Raw genomic sequence first — 23,569 nt, 5'->3', positions numbered from 1 at the left:
CACGCTGTAATCAACCAGGGTGTCTACACTATAGACCCAGCGCAGAAAGCTCTATGCCTCTCGTCGGGGTGGTTTTTTTACTGCGTTAAAACTGCACAGTTTCTGTGCACTAAGTGGCTTGGCAGTGTGTACACCTCGGGAGTTACACCACAGAAAGCTGCTTTACCGTACAGAAACTTGCCAGTGTAGACAAGGCCTTGGAGAGATGAATAACTTGGATATTACGTTTATTTTTTTAATTAAGAAAATGACCTCTCCTGCCAAAATCAACGTACACATTAGCACTGCAGAGTCCAAATCACAGTTTGTCAAATTGAGTATATGACTAGAGCTTCCAAATGTTTCATCGTGTAGACCACATTTTAATACAGGGATTAATCCATAGACTACCGGCTTTCCAGTTCCAGAGTATGTGGAACACTTTCTCTCCCATTTATGATCACAAAACATCTGTTTGGCAACTATAACAATTGTTTGCATAGAATTTAGCACTGGAAAAGTATTTAAAGGGTTTGTTGCTGATTTTAATGTAAATCTGCAGCTGGAAATAAGGAGAACCAAAACCATATGAGCATCTTGTTCTTAGCAAACCATAGGCAAGTGCTCCTTTAATCATCAGTGGTTCCTGGATCATAGTCTGAGAACCATAGTCTGAACTACTGTGTACTATAAAAACAACACAACACACCCTACCTGGTAGCCAAATGTATTGTTTTGTGATCCGTGCCGGGGGATTCCAGGGTTTTCACATGATGTGTGAGTGGGTTCTAAAAAAATAAAAATAAAATCAACACAACATAAGGTATTTTTTTAGTGAAAAAAATCTGTGTGTCAACAAATACATTTAATTTAACCATTTGGAGAACAGGATCAGTAGAAGTATCATGATTAAAATGGTCATGTTTCACAGATAGTGTTGAATAACACAACACAATAAATCAAAGTTTTCATACACGAACTGGCAGGTCTAGGAGTGGGAGAACCAAACAGAAGAATCCAGTAGATCTCAGTAACATGGATTTCATCTTACCTATACATCGAGGAGAAGAACCACTCCAAGTTCCATCTGCTTGGCATATCCGAGTACTGGACCCAACCAAAACAAACGGAGGATTGCAGCTGAAAGAGACTTCTGACTGGTAGATGAAGCTCTTGCCTTCTCTTTTCCCTTGAGAAGGTACTCCAGGGTCACCACAAAACTTTGCTATGGAAAATTATGTGACATATAGAAAGCATTCAGTATTTGCTAAAAGGTATTAAAATAAGACTTACACTAAAGTACCTGAGCTTAGCTGAACAGTTACTCCAAATCTCGTGTCTGGCTCTTATACATAACCAAATAAATGGGAGTTTTGTGGGAGCGAGGAAGGAATAGAATCTGCACAACATGATGGAGAGCCAGTCTTTGCTAGTACTGACTGCAGTCTCAAGGTTGAACTAGCTTTGGTGGCTGATTAGAATCCCTATGAGAGAGGCAGAGGGAACAGCTTGGAGATGTACTGTGTGTCTGGTGATTCCGCCAGTTACAAAACCTTCCACATCCACAGCTCTACTCTATCCCCTAATCCTATATTACATCAGCATACAAGATGCCCCGCAGAAAACCATTGCAGAGTATGACAGTCCTCTGCCTGCACAACAGAACCTCATAACACCTGGTACTTATAGCATCTTTCATGCTCTTGGAGGGAGCAAAAGAAGTTGTCCAAAGAGAAACAGATTTTAGGAGTGGCAGCTTCTTACTTCATCTTACTTAACTACAATTGATAACTTGGGTATGGAGTAAGATCACTAGAAAGTTAGTGGGGCTAACCAGAACTACAATAAAAAGAATTACATTAAACATGGAAAGCAGTTTAAGTAGAAATCTGAAAGTCAAACATTAATAGACATTTATTAAATAGAATAGGTATCTGCCAGTAATAATATATTCTAAATCAGAGTCTTAAGGCTTTGAATTTATCACCTGCAAGGATTTTCTTCTGTCCATGGCATAGCGTTGAATAACTGGCTAGATGCATGCTGGGTGAGTTTTTTGGCTCTCCCTGCAGTATTAGGTATTGGCCATTTTCAGAAGCTGCATACAGTGTTTCATGGGACCAGTGCTATGATCAGCTATGATATATTCTATGCCCCCGAACTCCACATTCTCTGATATAACCTCACTGGTAGCAAAGAGGCTCCACATACCGATACTGAGATTTGTTTGCAAGATAGGGGTCTTAATCTATGACTATTCGGAAATTCACACTACATCATAGAACTGGCAGCATAGATTCCATTACAAAATTGTTACTAAGAGAAAGCTTTAGACTCTGTAAGGGCCTGATCCTGTAAACACCAATAACTGAAAATAGTACTTACTACTGTGAATAGTCTGATTGGCTTCAATATGACTACTTTCTGGTGTAAACTCTATGCTCTCTAGTAAACATATGCCACACGGGGATTATAGTTTGTAGAGATCTACATACATTTTTTTTAGCCTTTTTGCACACTGAGGTCTAAACGTTTCTTCTGAGTGGTTATTTGATGGGTAAAGTTCCAAATTCTCAGGGGAAAAAAAAACTTTAATTCCCTCACAAGGAATTGGCATTCTTGGGAGCTAGACAATTTTTACAGAAAGAGCTCATGTGGAAACTCCATCATTCATCTGAAATGTTTCACAAGCCTTTCCCCGGCAACATGCTATTGTTGGATGCCCACTAACCCTCTTTCACATGAGTAACTAAGGAAACGAGACATGGTAATTCACAGGAGCCTTATTTTTCTCTGGTATGGAAAGATGTGCATATAAAACACCCTACATTTGTAGCAGGTTGGAGGGTCTGGGATTCCTCCTTCTACTAGTAAAAGTTCAAGTGATTTTACTTTCCAAAGAAACCTGACGAGCAACTGAAGAACAAGCGACAAGTGGCCGAAAAATGAGTGATGAGCGAGAGGTGAGCGAGGAAAAATAATTAGGATAAAATATGAGATTCAAACAAATACTTACGTAAGCACTGAGGTACCTCGCCGCTCCAAGTTCCATTCCCAACACAGGTCAAAACAGCAGGAAAGGACAGTTCATAGCCTGGGGAGCAGACATAGCTAATACTAAATCCCCAGTCAAAATTTGTTCCTTCCAACCTTCCATTAGAGATCTGAGGAGGAGTTGGGCAGGTAACAGCTGCAATAACATTCAAAGTGATTAGGCACAGCTGCTGCAAATATCCCTGGTGTACACAGTTACAAGAAAAAAACATTTGTGTTCATTTAATCTTTTTGGAGGACAATACAAGTGGTGACAGGTTATCTTCCTGACTGTATTCTTGCAACACCACTGTAGCTAATATTTCTGGTTGCCTCCATTTCTGGGACACGATTCTTGCAAGATACCAGAATTTATAATGCAAAGTTGAATGCTGCATCCTGCCAGTTGGGAAGATAACACATGGAAATCACTGTATAGTCGATATAATATAAAATATTTGATAAAATACTAATAGTGTTCATGACAAAATGATTTTTGTTGACTGTTAGGCATCCTGAAGTATAATTATGTTCACTTACACATGGTCATAACCCAATTCTTTCTTTCTGTTAGTCAATTTAGAGATAGTCTGGTTTTTAAAACACAGGAATGAGATTCAGGAGCGTGTGTGGCTACACTCTCTCTCTTGGTAGGTATCGCACATTGAGAATTGTCTGCCTCATGGGTAATTATTTACCAGGACGCATCTTACTTCTGGATGAGGGGAGAGGGTTCTGCAATTCCCTCTTCTTCAGAGACTGCTAGTGCTGCTGCTCCTGACAGGTAGGAGAGGGACTTAAAAATCCCAACTTGACTTCCCCCTCCTCAGACCTGAGGGTGGCAGGGGGAGATTTTGAAGGCAACACTCACTCTAGGTTTGAGCAGGAGTGAAGAACGCAGGCCCCCCCCGCCCCCATGCCTCAGGTCTGGTGGTGCCCAGGAGAGTATCAGAAACATTAGCATCAGAAAGGGTTCCACAAAGAATGATAGGGAGGTAGTGGTGCTATTTGATTTTTTTGTGGGGGAGGACAAGGGATGGCTGCAGGAGTTACTGACTTTGAAGGATGAATGGGTGGGAGGAAGAGAGAAGGAGAAAGGGGGTGAGATGAGGGAGGATGTGAATGAAAAGGGAGAGAGAATGGGGAAAGCAAATTGGATGGGGAGAGAGACAATGAGAGAAACAAAAGAAGAGATGAATGAATGACTGAGAGGGAGTGAATAAATGGGAAATAGTGAATGAGGAGAGCACCAGTGGGAAAGAGCAGAGTAAAGAGAAAGAGAGCAAGGGTAACACCAACAGACCCTGGTTGTCAGGATTGAACCTGGGGCCTCTGGAGCTTAGTCCATGAGCCGCTACCACATGAGATGAAAGCCAACTGGCTCTCAGCTGAGGCTGTAGAGCAGACTCATTAATCTCTAAGTTGTCTCGGTGCCACTAGCTGGGACAGAACACCACACCCAGAAGCTGTGTGGATTCCATAAGTGAGAGTAGTTGGATTGATCTTAAGGGAGGGAGAGGGAGTACGTGGGGAGAGTGGGCAGCAGTGAATGAAGACAAATGAGGAAAGGAGAGTTGAGAGACCATGTGAATGGGGGAGATGAAGGGGCTGCACTCAAAAGCTTTAAACTTATACTTAGTTAGCCTGTCATTCTGTATGCAGAAAAAAATTAAAGGAAACACTGGTCAGGAGCACGAGGTTCTTGCTGTGTGACCTGTAGAAGCCACCTAGCTTTTCTGTGCATCAGTTTCACCATTAGTATAATTCTATATAATGGGATTATCACTCTTCTATACATCACACGGGTGCTTGAGGCTTCATTCATTAATGCTTGTTAAATTCTTTGAGAATCATAGAATCACAGAAGATTAGGATTGGAAGAGACCTCAGAAGGTCATCTAGTCCAACCCCCTGCTCAAAGCAGGACCAATATCAACTAAATCATCCAGAACTCTGGGTGGAAATGCAAAATACCATTATTTTAATAACCTTTTAGCCAAGCAGGAGACCAAGAATTTGGGGGTGACTTTAGGATTCCCTTTTTTATTGGGCTAGGGGTTGTTTTTTTTAGAGACTGGGTGCTTGGGCCTTTCCATGTCTGTATAGTACTCAAACTGGAGGAGAAAGTGTGATAGCATGGCTTCCAAAATGATGGCATTTGCCACCTTCTTCATAGTGGTTATGACCTCAGTGAAATATTGTTTTGGGTTGAGTGAAAACCTCATTGAGGTTGGTAGGCGTGAACTCACCCTTCATTCAACGTAATTGTAAGAATAGGCCCCCACCAAAGATAAAAGGAATGTGTGACCCTGCCCAGGAGCTTTTGCAGAGTATTATTTTAGGATGTGTGTGCGTGTGCGTGTTCATGGAAAGGCAAAACATACAACAAAATGAAAAAGACAGCTTGAAGGAGCAGCTGAAAGCACAGTGGCTGACTTTAGAAGAAATCTGGGGAGAGGTTTATGGGTTGGGGTACAGGATGGAAAAAGTGTTGTTAGTGCTGTGAAAAAAATAAACTGTTTCCTGCTATTTGATTCCTTCTGCATTCAGAAACACAGAAGTTTGTGCATTCTTTGCCAATAAACAAAACTTCATCAAAGAAATCTCTATCGCCAATTTCTCCTCCAAACTGGAACCACCGATTAACCCCTGAATTTTGGGTTAGGCCCTCAGGTTAAAAGGGGTAGCTTTTACCCTTTTAAATTCTTTTCTTTTCTTTCTTTCAAGCGGCAGCATCAGTAAGAAGTTGGAGTTTGGGATAATCACCAACATTCTTACCCTGCACCAACTGGATATAGTCCGTTTACCAAGCAACTTTATTACTAGTCACTATAAAAGGGACTTTATGTTCCAGCTTCCTGGCTCAAAAGCAAGGGAACAAACAAAACATTTCTTACTTGATAATCTCCTTTCTGCTAGGAGCATCTCCCATAATTCTGAACTGTATGTTCTATTCCCTTCCTGTCTCCCATTTTTGGAGGCAGTTCAAAGCTGCAGCACAGGCTGTGCTAGCCGGATATGCCAAACCCGTGGAAAAAACACAGAAATTGGGCTTGTTTTTGGCTTAATTGGCTTGTGAGTTGCTTGTTGGCTAGTTTTCGGCTTGTAGCTTGTTGCTTGTTTGGCTTGAAGCTTCTTTTCTTTGATTAGCTCCCAGCAAGCAGGGGCAATGGGCAAGCAGGGACAAGGAGGGGAGAGAGTCAGGGGTGCACAGTGGGCCCACCACAGTCCCCAACTGCACGCTGGGGGGGATCTAATCATATAGAGGGGTTCTTAAGGATTGGCTTGTTTCGGCCTTGTTTTGAAGTGGGATTAGCTTGATTTTTGGCTTATTGTGAAAGTTGGAGTGCTTATTTAACGCTTGAAAGTTGGCAGTGGTGGTGCTAGCCACACCCCCTTCTGCTTCCTCAGATGATGCATTTCTAAGCTGCGAAATAGCTCTTAGAAAATTATTTGTAACACTACCTTCAGTGCCAACTAATTAATTATGTGCAGTAGGCCTCTGCCTTTTGGTAACTATCCAAACAGAATGCTGAGCCTTTGCTGTGAAGCCGTCCAGGGTAGGTAGAATTGTGGGAGATCCTGACAGCAGAAAGAAAATTACTGGGTGAGAAAATTTTCCATTCTGCAGCCCAGCATCCCCCACAATTCTGATATGCATGAGAAGTAGCAAACAGTGAACAAGATTAGGGAGGGACAGAAAAGTGAACATAAGAAATAGGGAAAAAAGTATTTTTGAACTGCTCGAATGGCCATGTTATGTCTGGACCATTGCCTGCAGCACTTTCCTGCCAAAGAAGGCCTCGGTGGAGACAGAAAGACTACTTTATAGTGCCTGGTAGAGGCGCTAGCTGATAGCTATGTGACTGCTCTGCAGACCTCTGTGTTGGAGGCACATGCTCTTTCGGCCCATGAGGTTGCCAAGGATTTTGCAGAATGCACCTTGATTCCTTTAGGACCAGGGCTGTTGGATGCCTTGTGTGCCTCAGCGATGCATAGTCTGATCCATCTAGTAATGGATAGTTTGGATACTCTAAGCCCTTGGCACCTGGGGATAAGAGGAAATGAACAGGGAGACCCATTTCCTTGTGGATTCTTTACACATGATATAAGTCTTTAGTGTGCTTCTTCCATCTGGGGTGTGCCACTGCATCACAGTCAGGTGCTGTGCCCCTGGGCAGAGTGAAGGAAATCAGAGGTTCAAAGGGATGGGTGGTTAAAGCTTTCAACATCAGAGATAGGACCAACTGAGGAAAGATTGGTCCGACTGCTGGTCTGGGAAGTCTGATTGCTCTGAAAATTCTGGATACCTGAGGTTTCTGCCAAGGATCCCGAGGATCCTACTAATAGTACAAGACTTATGGCTGATATCTGGTGAACTACCCTGCTGGGCAAAAGGCCCTTATCTGCATCTTTCTGAAGGAAGTCATAAGTGGCTGGAATCCCAGGATCCCTTGGATATGAGATGCACTCTTGGCACAACAAACTGCAGGTGGTCTATATGGACAGGTATGCTTTATAAGTCTTTATAAGTCTTCATGTGGAAAAACTCTCCTGAATGAGAGCAGAGTCCTGATTACTTTGGAATATAGGCCGAGTGTGGCTAACACTTTTCTTTCAATAGCCAGGCTGTCAGTTAAAGGTGACCTGGGTCTGGATGGAGGAATGAGCCTTGGAAAAAAGAGGTCTGGTCTTGTCTGAAGCTGAAGTGGTGGCTACAGTGTCAGTTCTATCAGATCAGAAAACTAGGGTCTTCTTCGTTGGTAAAGAGTCAGGGCTCTCATCCTTCTCACCTTATCTTTCAGAACACCTTCCCTAGGAGAGAGAAGGGTAAGAATGCATATTGCAGCTCTTGCAGCTATCTCTGTGCCAGAGCATCTGTCCCATGGACTTAGGGTCTGCTTCTCAGGTGAAGAATTTCTGCCATTTTGCATTGTGTAATTGGCAAACAGGTCAAGTTAGGGGAAACCAAACATATGCAAGATCAGAGTAAAGATTTCCTGGTTCAGGCATCATTCAGAGTAGTTGACTTTGTGTCAACTGAGCCAGTCTGCCTTTTGGTTCAGCTTTCCTTTTATGGGTATTGCCTTTAGGGAAGGTGATGTCTTGTCTGCCCATTCTATTGTCTCCATTGCTTCTGCATTTAGAGCTACGCTCCTTGTTCTCCCTTGGTTGTTCCTGTACGCAACTATGGTCATGTTGTCTGGTTGGCCCAAAAAGTGATTGCACGCTAGGTAGTTCTGCCATCTCACTAGTTTGACAGCTCTGAGCTCAAAGAACTTGATGTGGTAGTTCCTTTCCCCAGATCTTCAGTTACCCTACACTATTCTGGGTCCCAGAAGTGTTCCCCATCCCTTCAAATTGGTGTCTGTTGTAACAATGTGCAGCCCAAGAAAGGATATGGGAAGACTCGTGTGGATGTTCTCTGAGACCTTCCATCACACTAGGGGATCCGGCACCTCATTGTGAATCAGTGTCTGGTCTTGCCTTAGCTTGAGGGAATGGGCACATGCCCGCAGAAGAAAGGTCTGATATGTGACCTCGCCATTGGGAGACCCATATGTGCAAGATCAGAAGGCCCAGTGAATTGAGACACTGAGCTGTGGTTGGCCTCATGCATTTGTCCAGCATGGATATCAGGCCCTGGATCTTCTGGATCTTCTGTCTAGATCTTTGTCACTGAAGGGTCTACCTCCACTCCCAGGTAAAGTCTGTTTGTCTAGGGAATCAGGGAGTTTTTTCCTGATGTTACTGCAAAGCCATATGCTTAAGAACATAAGACTGGCAATACTGGGTAAGATCAAAGGTCCATCTAGCCCAGTATCCTGTCTTCCGACAGTGGCCAATACCATGTGCCCCAGAGGAAATGAACAGAACAGGTAACCATCAAGTGATCCAAGTGATTGCTTGGAAATCAGGAATCTGGGCTCTGGCACTGTGTGTTGTGGCCTGTGAGCTTTGCCTTGCTGTGACTACTACAGCCACTTAAGACTCTGGGTGCAAAGGGCGGATCATAAGGGAGAGTCTTTGTCATGCAGAGGATTTTGACGGTTTGGAGGAAAATTCATCTAAATTGCCCTGGAAAAAATCTGGAGCAGAAGCTTCCCCTGCCAGGGTAACAGTCCCTTCTTGGATACCCTTGGTGTTGGTAGTAACCAGTAGATTGCTGTGCTGGCTTTGATAATGAGGATTGATACTTCTTTTCTGTCTTAGCTACTAATTTCTCTAATGTTTTCCCCAACAGCTGTAAGTTTGCATGCACCATTTAGAATGAGCAATGACTGTTCCTGGGTGTAACATGACATCCATGCAGCCACCAATTTAGAATCCATTGCTGGTCACAAATCACATCAATTGTTTGCCCAAGACAGGACCTGAGACATCTTACTCCAAGCAAGGATCATGCCCCTAGAAGATGAGCCTCTTGTTTACCATGAAGTAGGTTTTCCTACTAAATGTATGAAAAAATTTTGGTCTGGACAGTTATAGGTGAAGCTTTCACATTGCTGTGCAGTTTGTCATCACTCCTATGGTATAAGGGTCTTGGAATGAAATCCGCTTCTGAAGGTGTGACCTATGTCTGCTGCACCAACCTTAGGCTCCCCAAATTTATGGATTTTCTTTTTTTCTACCTACCTAAATATTTTAGTTTAACATTTGGTTTAATGAGGTGTCCTCATTTGCCTCATTGGAAAGAGAAAACATGTATCACAATAATGCTTGAAAGGAAAGATATTTTATTACTAAGTTCCTTGCCGGCCATCATGGAACAGTTTGCAGGTTTTTTGTTTTGTTTATTTGTTGCATGTGTGGTACGTTCCCCCCTGGCTGTTTACAAGATGGAGGGAGCACACTATTCATCCTGGCCTGGTGACCACACAACGGACGAGAGGTAGCGGTGACGCAGGCTTCACTTGTGAGAAAATTTGCTATCTGTCCCTGGATGCTTGAAAGGCTGCTTGCCTGCTCCCCAGTCTAGATCGAACCCAAGTAAGTGCTGCAGGAGCAACTTAATATCACCTGGATGTTTATTCAGGAAAGCAAGGTCATTTAGAAGGTGGGAAGGAATTTCTCATTTACGCCTCTGTGATCCCATGAAGATGCAGCTCCATGGGTAGTGGAATCCTCAGGTGTGTCTGTACTGGTCAGGGCCTTCCTGAAGTGCTCAAGGCTTTCATGTGGATTCAGCCTGTGGTGCAGGGAGAGGTGGAGAGAGAGCCCCTTTCCCAGGCAGAGCAAGGGTTTATGTCTGATGATCAGAAGGCAAAACTCCCATTCTGACGCTGCCTCAAATCTGAGCCCCGTTCCCTGGCACAGCGAGGGTCTTTGGTTGAAAGCCAGACAGACACAATTTCCATTAGGCTGCAGGCTGAGGCAGGGCTGCACAGGGGGCACAGGCTTCTTTGCATTCCTGGCCATTCTGCGGGGTGGGGAGCACTCTGTCTACATTGTGAGCCAGGGGTGTGATTCCCTTGCTTATGTACATATATCCATGCTAGCTCTCATTGAGCACCTGCAAGTGTAAGCAGCAGTGTAGCTCAGTAGCATGGGCAGTGGCAGTAGAGGCAGAGCTGAGCTATGCTGAGTACATACCCTCTGATTTCAGGTGGGTTGGTTCTCAGCGGGGCTCAGCTGTGCCATGTTACTGAGCTACACTGCTGCTTACACGCATGCTAGCTTGAGTATGTGTCAGAGGCGGATTACAGTCTTGTGGGGCCCTGGGCCAGAGCAAGTTGGGGCCCTCCCCATCCCTTCTGCCTGCAGCCCACTCTGTCCCCACCCAACGCTCCTCCCAGGGAGCAAGATCAGGGCACAAGGGATTCTTACGCCCACCCCGCGCTCCTGTCGGGGGGAACAGGGTCAGGGCGCGGGGGCAGGAGTGCTAGGCAGGAAGGAGAAGCCCCCACGCCCTGACCCTGATCCCCGACAGGAGTGCCAGGCAGGCAGGCGGAGTGGGGCAAGCCGCCACACCCCGATCCCACTCCCCAGCAGGAGCGCCGGGCAGAGTGGATCAGCACTCAGGGACATCAATTTTTCCAGGGCCCTCCATTTGGCTGGGGCCCATGGGCAGTTTTCCCAGTGGCTAATCTGCCACTGGTATGAAGCACATCCCTAGCTTATAGTGCAGGCATAGTCTGTGAGGGAGATAACCCCCAGCACACACTCCCTCAGTGGGAGAAGGCAAAGGAGAAGGAATCTAGCCCCTGATTTTCACCCTACTTTTTCAGTGAAAAAAAGCTGCCTTAAGAAGGAAACACTTGCTTTTGCTTTTGGGGGGACCCAGATTCTCTGGGTTTTGCAGAACTTAACTCAGAGGATCACAAGAATCCTCTGGTTCACGGTGTGCAGCAGAAGAGTTGTGTAGGTGCTATGCTTCTTTCCACTTGGGGGGGGAGGGAGGGAGAGAGAGAGGGAAACAATAGACCAGAAAGGGTCTCATCTTTATGCTTCTTTATGCCCCAGGACTTACCTTCTGGGTCAGCTGAGGGAAGGTCTCCTTGTCCTCCAAACCTCCCTCCTAGTTCTGCTTCACTCTCCTAGTGGGGGTTTTCTACGGTGGAATCAAGACTAACTGGTGGGAAGGCACCAATATTCCTGTCCGCTCAGAGTCCCATGTCCTAGCAGAGATAGGGGTGGGTGTTTGGGGGCAGATTGGGCATTTTTTACTTTCTGCTTGGCCTGAGAAAGGTGCTTCACATTTAGAGCACTATTTGGCTTTTATCCGTTGCTTGCACAGCTGCTCTGCATGCCTGGAAGGGGGCGGAGGAGCTCGGCAGGGAGATGCTGCAGTGGAGGCTCTGGGTGGCTATGACCACCGTGCTGCTCAGATCCCAGACCAGGAGGAGGTGAGGAGACTTGAAAGCAAATGAAAATGCTTTAACTGACCCCAAAATGGCTAAAAATAACAAATCTAAAAGAAAAGGATGGGAGTGAGTGAACCACCATTTATTTGCTGCCACGGAGGCAGAACATCTGGGAGCAAACAGGAGAAGGGGGTGTGGTTAGCACTGGCTGTGCTTCAGCTTTGAACTACCTCCAGAAACTGCAAACAGGAGGGGAATAGCGCATATGTAACTGAGTTGACGCAGACAATGGGCTGCAGAATGTCTGTTGGCAATATAGGGGAACCAGGGTCAGGAAAGAATAAGTAAATGACCGCAGCCTCAAAATGAAGAAATAAATGATTTAGTTGGGGATTGGTCCTGCTTTGAGCAGGGGGTTGGACTAGATGACCTCCTGAGGTCCCTTCCAACCCTGATATTCTATGATTCTATGAATAAAAGTGAACACAGCCCTGTCAAGGTTCTATCAACAATAACAGCAGAGCTTGAACCATTAATAATGTATATCTGCACTGGATTCTGCTTGGGGTTTCAGCTGAAATTGGTAGTAAAAAAGAAGTGATATTTAAGACAGTTTTACTGAAAAGTACAATGCCTGACTGACATTTACTTGTGAATGAACACACACATCCTTGGTCTCCGCAAGACAATGTGGGAGAATCATATGCATCTAGTATTTCAGCGGCAGCTGGAAAATAGTGTTTGCATACTCTGAGCAGTTCACTGTCCACTTATTGTATCTAAATTGTACCAAATCCTCCTAACAGTAACAAATAGCTACTATATATTCCAAATAAATTGTTATATATGATACATTCCTTTTGATTACATATTCAAAATAAACTATAATATTAGTTTAAAAGTGTACAACTTGTCATTGTACAGAAATTTGCATGGAATAAAATAAGGAATTTCTGAGAGCATCAGAGATTTCACATATGGTTATTACTTAATATTTGTACAGTGCGTAAGTGTGTACAGTGACTGACTGACAGAAGAGAAGTGTACCTTCCCCAAAGAGCTTACAACCTCTGTCCTCATCTCAAAGTTGAACTTTTCCCTTCATACTCTGGTGTATACCCACTACTCCCAGTTAATGTCCTTTGGGTAACAACAGCCCAAATATCAAGGAGAAATATCAAGGAGAATGAGCCTGGAGAAGATGCCCTTAAATTTAGCAAGGAAGACGTTGTAGGTTACTTTGAAAATAGCAGTTTTGATGACATCACTAGAATAGTTTTTTGATGGTACATTACAATAAAATGCAGTTATAAGCTGCCAATTTTTTAACTACAGGCTACAGCAAGAACTTCCCTGTAATACCTGTAAATAAGGGATGCATGTGCAAGCAGATAGGAAGTGTGAAGGATCAGGGGATTTACTCTTTTGTTTTTCTAAGTTACACAGGAAGGAGGAAACATCAGATGCCAAACAAATGTACATTAGGGCATCAGCTGGAAATATTTAGACTTTGCTGTTAAAAAATATGCTGAGTATATTAATACTACTGGAGAGTGTTGAACTTCTGTACCCTAAACAAGGGAGGGGTTGGCCAAAGTTCCTGGTGGGAAGGACAAGACAGTCCAGTGCTATCCAGCCATGGGGAAAAAAATCATTTACTGCAATCTAGACAATTAGAAAGTCCAATACCATCTAGGTTCACAAAAGACACTGCTGAAATATATCAGATCCGGTAGATTAACATTATGCAGAAAAAGGGCACACTCCATTAAAAGAAGGGAAGTCACCTGAACTCTCTCAAGCAGAAACTTAGTAAGAGGCTCCTGGAGCCCCAGTAACATCCTAACACTGCTAACCCTACACTACACCCTAACACTACACCCTAACACTACACCCTAACACTGCTAACACTTTAAATTTTTGAAACAAAATAAAAGACACAAATGGTAAGACAACAATTTTTAAAGCCCCCCAACTCAATTTACCCTATAGACAAAATAAATATTAACATGTCCAGACATGTTTAGTCTTTGGTTATAATGATGAATGTTTACTTAGTTTGACTAACATGTTACAGTACACAACAGGTACAAATGTCACACACAAAAATGTTCTGATACCCAAAATCATTGTGATACCTTTACAAGTTGGGATTGTTCCACTCCATGTGCCGTTGGTAGTACAGGTGCGAATTATGGAGCTGTTCAATTCCATTGTATAGCCGGGTTGGCATATATAGGTAACATTTTGTCCAACAACATAATCATCACCATATCTCAAGCCATTAGCTGGTATACCTGGGTCTCCACAACTGATTACTGCAAGTAAGGAGTTGAAGAACAGAAGGTAAATTATTAATGTGACTGTGTATCTGTGAGGAGAAAAAGCACATAGTCAAATTAATGATTTATTGCCAAAAATATAGCAAATGTTTATTTTCAGCTACATTAGGTAAACATATATATCACTTAATTCATCTACCTAACACAATATGTGGATACTTACTGCAGCTACATTTTAGGGAAAAATGAGTACACCTGTTCAAAAGTGAAAAAAATGGACTGTACTATTTTAATCACTTAAATGTCAGGATTAGAAAATGGCAGTTGGAAAACAAAGACACTAAAAAGAAGTAGGCATATGAGGATAAGCAGATTTTTTGCCAAGGACCACACAGTGTGAAAGTCACTCATCTGGATCTCCTTAAAGATTGTACAGAAATTTCCCAAATTAAGAAGTTAATGACTACAATGAGAGGGGAAAAAAAACCAAAAGTTTTACCTCTGGCAATAAGGGACCTGCAACAGATTGAGGAAGAGTATCCATCCTCCTGTTCCATGAAAATCAGAAAAAAAGTTTCCCTGATCCAGAACTTTGCAAATAAACACTTAATGAGAATGCCAGTTTACCACTGACAAAGAGAAAGTAGAGGCTGAAAGAATGGGACCAGCTTGTTAAGTATTTCTTGCACAGAAAATAAGACCAGGACACAATCATCCTTACAAATAACATATATGTCTTAAAAACAACCACCCAGAAATCAAATGCTTCCCAACCAGCTCCAAATTAAGGAACAGGGAGGGAAGAACATAAAGAAACAGTTGGTGGGAAGATTGACACAGTAGAGCAGTTGGATAGCCTCTGTGCTGTTGAGGAGGATGAAACTCTTGGGGAAGGAGAACATCAAACTGGAGTGGAGGGAAACAATCCCATATTTGGGACCATCCTTCCAGATGATGTCATGGTATCCTCTTGCAATGAGAATACCTCTCCATGGGAGGGAATCCCAGTTTCTAGGAAATGACAGATAATAGTAATGGAGGATTTAATCATTAGAAATACAGAGAGCTGGGCTTGTGATGATAAAGAGAACCGCATGGTGAATTCCCTGCTGGGTGCAAAGGCTATGGATCTCTCAAGCCATCTAGACAGGCTTATGTGTAGTGCTAGGGAGAAGTTGGTGGTTGTGATACATACAGATGACCTAGGGAAAGATAGGAGAGAGGTCCTGGAAGTCAAATTTAGGCTACTGGAAACTGAAGTCCAGAACTTCCATGGTAGCATTCTCTGAAATGATCCCAGCTCCCCGGGCAGGGCCAGTTAGACAGGGAGAACTGCAGGGTCTCAATGCACAGATGAGATGATGGTGTAGGGAGGAGGGGTTTAACTTTATTAGGAACTAGGAAACCTTTTGGGAAAGGAGGAGCCTATTCAGGAAGGATAGGCTCCACCTAAACCAAAATGGAACCAGATTGCTGACATGTAAAATTAAAAGGTTGTAGAGGAGTTTTAAACTAAGGGCTGGGGGAAAGCCAACAGGTACAGAAAAGCACATGGTTCAGACACAGACATCCCTTAGGGGATGATGTACTAACCGGGATTCTCTATATCCTAGTAAGGAGGAGAGGATGGAAGATCATGAAGTACAGGTAAGAACTGAAGAGGAAATAGCCAAATGAAAGAATCCCATTCAATTACATCACATACTGGCAGAGAACTAAAAAGTGACAAATTTTATAAGTGCTTGCATACAAATTCTAGCAGTCTAAATACTAAGGTGGAAGAACTTGAGAGCCTGGTATTAAATGAGGATATAGTAGGCATCACAGAAACTTGGTGGAATGATGATAATCAATGGGACACGATAATACCAAGATACAAAATATACAGGAATAAAAGACTAGGTCGTGTTGGTGGGGAAGTAGCACTATATGTGAAAGAAAGCATCATATTCAGTAAAATCTTAAATGAATCAAACTGTACCATAAAATCTTTATGGATAGAAATTCCATGCTTGAATAATAAGAATATAGCATTAGGAATATACTACCGACCACCTGAGCAGAATGGTGATGGTGATTGTGAAATGCTCCAGGAGATTAGAGCATAAATATAGAAAATGCAGTAATAATGGGGGATTGTAATTGTCCCCATATTAACTGGGTACATGTCACTCAGGATAGGATGCAGAGATAAAGTTTCTTGACACTACAAATGATTGCTTCTTGGAGCAGCTAGTCCTGGAACCCACAAAGGGAGAGGCAATTCTTGATTTAGTCCTAAATGGAGCACAGGATCTGGTCCAGGAGGTGAATATAGCTGAAACACTTAGTAATAGTGACCATAATATAATTAAATTTAATATACTTGGGGGGGTAGGAGGAAAGAAACACCAAAGAAGTCAACCACAGTAGCATTTAAATTCAACTGTACAAAAATGAGGATGCAAGTAAAATGGAAATTAAAAGGTAGAGTCACAAAAGTGAAATGCATGCAAGCTGCATTGAAACGTTTTAAAAACATTGTAATAGATGCTCATATTAAACGTATACACCCTAAAAAGAAACAAAACTAGTAAGAGGACCTAAAAAGTGCCATCATGGCTAAACAACGTAAAAGAAGTAGTTATAGGCAAAAAGACATCCTTTAAAAATGGGAAGCTAAATCCTACTGAGGAAAATAGAAAGGAGAATAAACTTTAGCAAGTCAAGTGGAAAAGTATAACTGAGCAGACCAAAAAAGAATTAGAAGAGCAACTAGCCAAAGACTCAAAAAACTAACAGCAAAACAACAACAAACCCTACATCAGAAGCTGGAAGCCTGCCAAACAATCAGTGGGGCAACTGGAAGATCGAGGGAGAATTCATGGAAAGAGAAGTGAAATGAAATCTTTGCATTGGTCTTCACTGCAGAGGATGAAAGGGAGATTCCCACAGCTGAGCCATTCTTTTTAGCTGACAAACCTGGGGAACTGTCCTGGATTTTGGTGTCAGTAAAGGAGGTTTTGGAACAAATTGAGAAATTAAACAATAATAAGTCACCAGAACCAGATGGTATTCACTCAATAATTCTGAAGAAACTCAAATATGAAACTGAGAAACTACTAACTGTGGTATGTAACCTATCATTTAAATCATCTTCTGTACCAGATGACTGGAGGAGTTTTTTTTTTTTTTTTAAAGGCTCCAGAGGTGATACTAGCAATTACAGGCTAGTAAGCCTAACGTATAGATGAACAAGATTTGTTGGGGAAGAGTCAACATGTCGTTTGTAAAGGGAAATCACACCTCACCAATCTATTAGTATTCTTTGAGGGGGTCAACAAACATGCACAAGGATGATCAAGTGGATATAGAGTACTTGGACTTTCAGAAAGCCTTTGTCAAGGTCCCTCACCAAAGTCTCTTTAGCAAAGTAAGAAGTCATGGGATAAGACTGAAGGTCCTTTCATGGATCAGCAACTGGTTAAAAGACAGGAAACAAAAGGTAGGAATAAATAGTCAGTTTTCAGGATGGAGAAAGATAAACAGTGGTGTCTTTCAGGAATCTGTACTGGGACGAGTGCTGTTTAAAATACTCATGAATGATCTGGAAAAAGGGATAAACAGGGAAGTGGCAAAATTTGAAAATTCTACAAAATTACTCAAGATAGTTAAGTGAAAAGAAGACTGTGAAGAGTTACAAAGGGATCTCACTAAACTGGGTGACTAGGCAACAAAACAGCATATGAAATTCATGCTGATGAATGCAAAGTAATACACATTGGAAAACATAATCCCAACTATACATATAAAATAAGGGGATCTAAATTAGCTGTTACCATTCAAGAAAGAGATCTTGGAGTCATTGTGGATAGTTATCCAAAAACATCTGCTAATAGAATGTTAAACCATTAGGAAAAGGATAGATAATAAGAAAATATAATAATGCCACTATATAAATCCATGGTACTCCCACACCATGAATACTGCATTCAGTTCTGGTTGCCCCATGTCAAAAAAGATATATTGGAATTGGAAAAGGTACTGAGAAGGGCAACAAAAATGATTAAGGGTAAGGAATGCCTTCTGTATGAGGAGATATTAAAAAGACTGGGACTTTTCAGCTTGGAGAAGAGACAACTAAGAGAGGATATGATAGAGGACTATAAAATCATGAATGGCATGGAGAAAGAGATTAAGAAAGTCTTATTTACCGCTTCACAAAACACAAGAACCAGGGGTCATCCAGGAAATTAATAGGCAGCAGGTTTAAAACAAACAAAAGGAAATACTTCTTCACAGAACACACAGTGAACCCATGGAACTCTTTGCCAAGGGATGTTGTGAAGGCTAAAACTATAACAGGGTTCAAAAAAGAATGAGAAAAGTTCATGGAAGATAGGTCCATCAACGGCTATTACCTAAGACAGTCAGGGATACAATGCCATGCTGTGGGTGTCCCTAGCTTCTGATTGTCAGAAGCTGGGAGGGGACAACAGGGAATGGCTCACTCGATCATTGCCTGTTCCATTCATTCCCTCTAAAGAACCTGGCATTGGCCATTGTCAGCAGACAGGATATTGAGCTAGATTGACCATTGCTCTGACACTTTCGGGTGATTCTTATAACTCAAAACACTGGACTGGGACACAAGGAAATGATAAATACCATGTCCCTTAGACCAAATGTCTGAAAAAGACTCCGCTGAGAGAAGCCAGAGGACTATGAGATACCACCTCTTCCTAAAGGGATGAGGAATTTGTGTTAGTAGAATCTTAACGTACCGCTAATCTTGAGGTCTGGAAAACCTAAAGAAGATCAAAGTAGAAAAAACAAATAAATGTATTGGCCAAAAATAGGCATATCTGCTATAACCCGAGAAGGGAGCAATATGGTACCCTCTACTTTGGATCCCGATGGACTAGTTTCCAATTATGCTTGGTTTAGAGTTTACATAGCCCAGTCCACTATCAGACATGTGTGACTGTCTCTGAGACCACTAAACTGAAGCAAAAGTCTTCAGTGGCTGATTTTACGGCCAATCACCTGTTGACAGTTGACAATGAGCATTCACAAGGATTTGGACACATTCACAGGAGAGAGTCTGATAAAGAATGAGAACCAAAGAGAAACCCCTCATTCAAGAAAAAGAAGAAATAGGGATAAATATGCTCATCCTAGTGTAGAGGAGATTGCAAGTTTCAGGACCAGAGCAGGAAGTGGGGGGAAGATGGAGGGGGCCGAGAGTCAGAGCTACAGGAATGGAAGAAGCAGCTGAGAAAGTCTCACTAAACTCAAAGGTTCTGCTGACTCACAGTTGTAAGAATGAGGACTCTCATCAGACAGAGACTGGCTGCAAGCCCTGCAGACCCTACATATGACCGTGACTTAGAGGTCTTAAGTTTTCATGGACTACCTTGAGTCTTTCGTGGATCACATCCCCCATTTCCATCAGCAGAGGCATAGCTCTCAGAGTGGGCCAAAGCACATCCATACACTCTTGGCGAATAACCATCTCGGATTGTTGCTAACTATGGAAAAGGGCACTGGTGTCCCACAGACAGAGGTGACAGTTACTGGTATGTACCAGTAACCATGATAATTGCACCTCATGTCTTTCCCAGTGAAGAATGGAACTACAAGGGAAAGGAGAGGAAAGAAAAAAGAAGCAGAGAAGGACAACCATAGATAGGACTGTGGCCTTCCTGATCTCACTGAGTGTGCTGGGACCAGTTAGTTCCTTAGCCACTGTGCTTAGGTCTTCAGTAAGTGGCTAACCACCTCAAACTGTGTGATGGGAGGGAGTCCACTTCCAGTACAGCAGCCAGATAAGTCTTTTAGCTATTTAATGCAGAGGAGAGAGATGGAGAAGAAAGTATTGCTATGTCACAAGCAGCATTCTACAAAAAAAGAGAGTCCCTTGAGGAAGTTTTGTAGCTGTTTGTATGAGATCCAATAATTCATAAATGTTCTCCTACAGGACTGATTTGGGGTGAATAAGCTCATGGTAGGAGGTGACAATGCAGGATGCTAGCACTTGCAGAGCTCCTTTGAAAGTGATATGCAGATATTGAGTCTCAGCTGCTGTAAACTGGCATACCTCCACTAAGTCAATCTGGGGACAGAACAAAATGGGAATATTCTGTTCTGGGCACACTGCATTGCCTGCAGCAGATTTTGCTAGAAGATATCTGGCTGGAGGGGCTCTTCCACTCAGAGTCTGAAATGTTTTCCAGAGACTCAAAAAATGAAAAGTTCCCTTTACACATATTCCTTCTAATAGAGAACATGCATTCCTAGCTCCATCTGCACTTTGGAAAATTGTTCTAGTATCAACATCTGACAGATTTAAATGATGAGTTAACATCATCCAAACTGGCCACAGTGCCTGAGATACAGGACAGAAGGACTTTTCCTGTTGTCAAGGAAGACTCTGGACAGGATTCTGAGATATGAGATATAAAGCCTGTTCCTTTTCAGAGAATCCAGGAAAGAGGAGATCACAGGGCTTCACTGCTATCCTGGGGACCACTGGAGGATAGAGAGGGACTGTTTTCTGCTTGACACAGCAGAGTCTCTCTGGAGGGGTTGACTAGATCTATCTTTCCCAGGCTGAGAGACCCATGTAATGGAACTGACCTTGTGTACAATTAGTATGCAGCAATGTCCACTTCAAACAGTTCTTTCAAGGAGGCTGGAACATGTTGGAGGAAGAGAGGTGAGAAACAAAATGGTCAGATGAACTCCTCTCTAGGGAGATTTGCCAAGGTATTAAGTGTTATCACAGCCAGGAATGGCAGAGCTGTGTTAGGACTGACTGATATCGCCGGAAGGGATGGATGATTTGATGGCTTAGCAGCAGATTCATAACTGCTAGGTGGATCCTCTCCAGCCAGAGTCTGGGTGGATGTCCTACAAGCTCTACCTTCATCAAAGCTCTCTTGAATGAAAATCCTCCCTCTTCTGATCATGGATAAACTGAGCACTTGCCTCACTAATGGACAGACAACTTTTGGTGAGAAACCAACTTCAACTCATCCACTCACAGCATAAGAGACTCTCCCTGGTCATACTGAATTTTTTAAGGAAAACTCAGATCCCTGTTTTGAATTGTTTTGAATGCAGCAATAGCAAAGTTTGACTGTTGATGTCTGGGTTGGCAACTTTTAGAGGTATAGGGAGGACAATTTGAGAAAGGCGAAATGGGAAAAGGAGGATACGGGGAGGACAGCTGCTGAACTCAAGGGTCTGTGACCTTTCCTCAGAGAAGAGCTGCACAGAACTGCTCACAGAGGCAGAAAGAATGGTGCTGTAATGCAGTTCTAGCACTTACAAATAGGTCCCAAAAATCAGTTTCAGTTCCTTTGAGGTCTTATTGGTGAGGTTAGCCTATCAGTCATGACTTCCAAGGAGAGGATTCTCTCTCTCTGTGTGTGAGTGAGAGAGAGAGAGAGAATGAGAAAGTGCTGAAAAGTGCTTAATAGGCAGCAGATTTAAAACAAACAAAAGCAAGTATTTTTTTTCACACAACTCACAGTCAACCTGTGGAACTCCTTGCCAGAGGATGTTGTGAAGGCCAAGACCATAACAGGATTCAAAAAAGAACTAGATAAGTTCATGGAGAATAGAACCATCAATGGCTACTAGCTAGTATGGATAGGATGGTGTCCCTAGCCTCTGTTTGCCAGAAGCTGGGAATGGGCAATGGGATGGATCACTTGATAATTACCTGTTCCGTTCATTCTCTTTGGGGCAACTCACATTGGCCACTGTTGGAAGACAGGATACTGGGCTAGATTGACCTTTGGTCTGACCCAGTATGGCCGTTCTTATGTTCTAAAAGGTCAAGCACAGGCCAGCGTGGAGTGAAGTTAAATGAAACAATCTGAAGCATGTTTGGTTTTGTTATCTGAACCTATAGTACTAAAACAATATGCCACACATTCAGGGAAAGCAAACAAGTTTTTCATGAACTCTTATATTGTCTTGCAAGAACTGTCAAATGCTGCAGTTTCTTTTCTGAAACTGTGGTCAGTTAATACATTGTAGATACCCACTGATAACTCCATTAAAATAAAGTGATGTCACAAGTACTGTATGTATAATCTTCGAAGGTCATGCAATCACACTTGAACACTACAACAGAAACACTTGAAAAGTTATAGATTGCAATCACTGAGCAGGAAATATAGTATAAGAAGTTACAGAAGTTTTCAAATGTCAAATAAAAATTTGAAATGCACACCACAAACATATTATGCAACCACTTAGAATACTTATAAATAATAAACAAAATGGCAGCTACAGCAATCAAAGTTATAAGAAAAAAACACTATTCCACAGTTTGCTTTTTTTTTTTTTTGTAAAAACTATGAACCATATAGACAAGGATTAAAAAGGCGAATGCATTTGTGAGTGAAAATGAGTTTTTTCATGGCAAAGCAAGTAGCGATTGTATTTTATTCCTGTTTCACAAAGAAAACATGCTCAGCAAGTGACCAGCACATTATCATATGAGCAGATGCATCACACAAAACATACACAAAACTGAACACTAACACCACAAAATCTGAACACAAGAAAATACTTTTTACCGTTAGAGGAAAGTTTAAGTGGGCAGAATATATGAATGTACAAGTGCCTTTAAATGTAATACTAGTCAGTATGTTTTAACTCATCTTTCTTCAAACATTTTATTCTTCATATTACACTTACATAATATTTTCATGGTTGAATGTACTTTATGTAAATTACCAAGAGTTTATGAAGTGTTGTGAGGGAACAGCTGGCAGTTAATACCTAAATTCTGTATTACTGTATTTACAAGAATGAAGAATTTAATTAAAAAGACTAAACAATATCTGATGGGCCATAGTTATGGTTAAACATGAAGACTATTCATTGAAGATTAATCTTACTTGTGCAATTTGGCAAGGATCCAGACCATGTTCCATTGGCAGTACATTGTCTTACAGAAGATCCAGAAAGTATGTATCCTTCCATACAGGAATAAATTACCGAATTAGAAAATGTTGTGCCATCTATACGAAATACTTTCCCATTAGCAGTTGTTCCTGGATTACCACACTGCACAGCTATAAAATAAAATGTTAAATGTATAAGATGTTAAAATGTTAAATTATCAATCAGGTAATGCTCCTTCTGCCAGCAGGTTTAAGGGATAGAAGTCTTTGGTAAAGCTGAAGATTTAGCTTTCAAATCCTGTTGACAACATGTGATGACGATGGTTTATTACAATTGTATATACCATAATTTATTTTTATCTTTTTCCTTGGAGAAAAATACATAGGAAATTACACTTAAAAATCTTATGGTAAAATAAAGTTATTTAGGTTGCAAAATCAAGCACAGGAAAGCTAGAAAATGCCAGATTTACGGTTGCCCCTAAAACCTCAATTCGGTCCACTTGTGAGTATGCATTATGATACCATTTTTAATTACATTATCACAAACTATTTTTTCCACAGGACT

At 42.1% G+C, this 23,569-nt stretch overlaps 1 protein-coding gene across 3 annotated transcripts in view; it reads right to left on the bottom strand.

The window, feature by feature from the left end:
• The window catches only part of CSMD3 (CUB and Sushi multiple domains 3), a 1,168,908-nt gene that overhangs the window by 45,872 nt on the left and 1,099,467 nt on the right, over positions 1-23,569 (bottom strand). For all 3 annotated transcript variants that reach the window (XM_077808852.1, XM_077808853.1, XM_077808854.1), the window contains 5 exons: positions 22,996-23,172; positions 13,955-14,134; positions 2,996-3,169; positions 1,031-1,204; positions 694-767 (listed from right to left, as the gene is read on the bottom strand). In XM_077808852.1, coding sequence (XP_077664978.1) covers positions 694-767; positions 1,031-1,204; positions 2,996-3,169; positions 13,955-14,134; positions 22,996-23,172 — 779 coding nt within the window. The remainder of the gene's footprint in view (positions 1-693; positions 768-1,030; positions 1,205-2,995; positions 3,170-13,954; positions 14,135-22,995; positions 23,173-23,569) is intronic.

The sequence above is a fragment of the Eretmochelys imbricata genome, chromosome 2, assembly GCF_965152235.1.
Source record: "Eretmochelys imbricata isolate rEreImb1 chromosome 2, rEreImb1.hap1, whole genome shotgun sequence".
Taxonomy (NCBI): Eukaryota; Metazoa; Chordata; order Testudines; family Cheloniidae; genus Eretmochelys; species Eretmochelys imbricata.
Note: the sequence above shows the minus strand (reverse complement) of the source record. Positions and strands in the feature narration are given on the sequence as shown.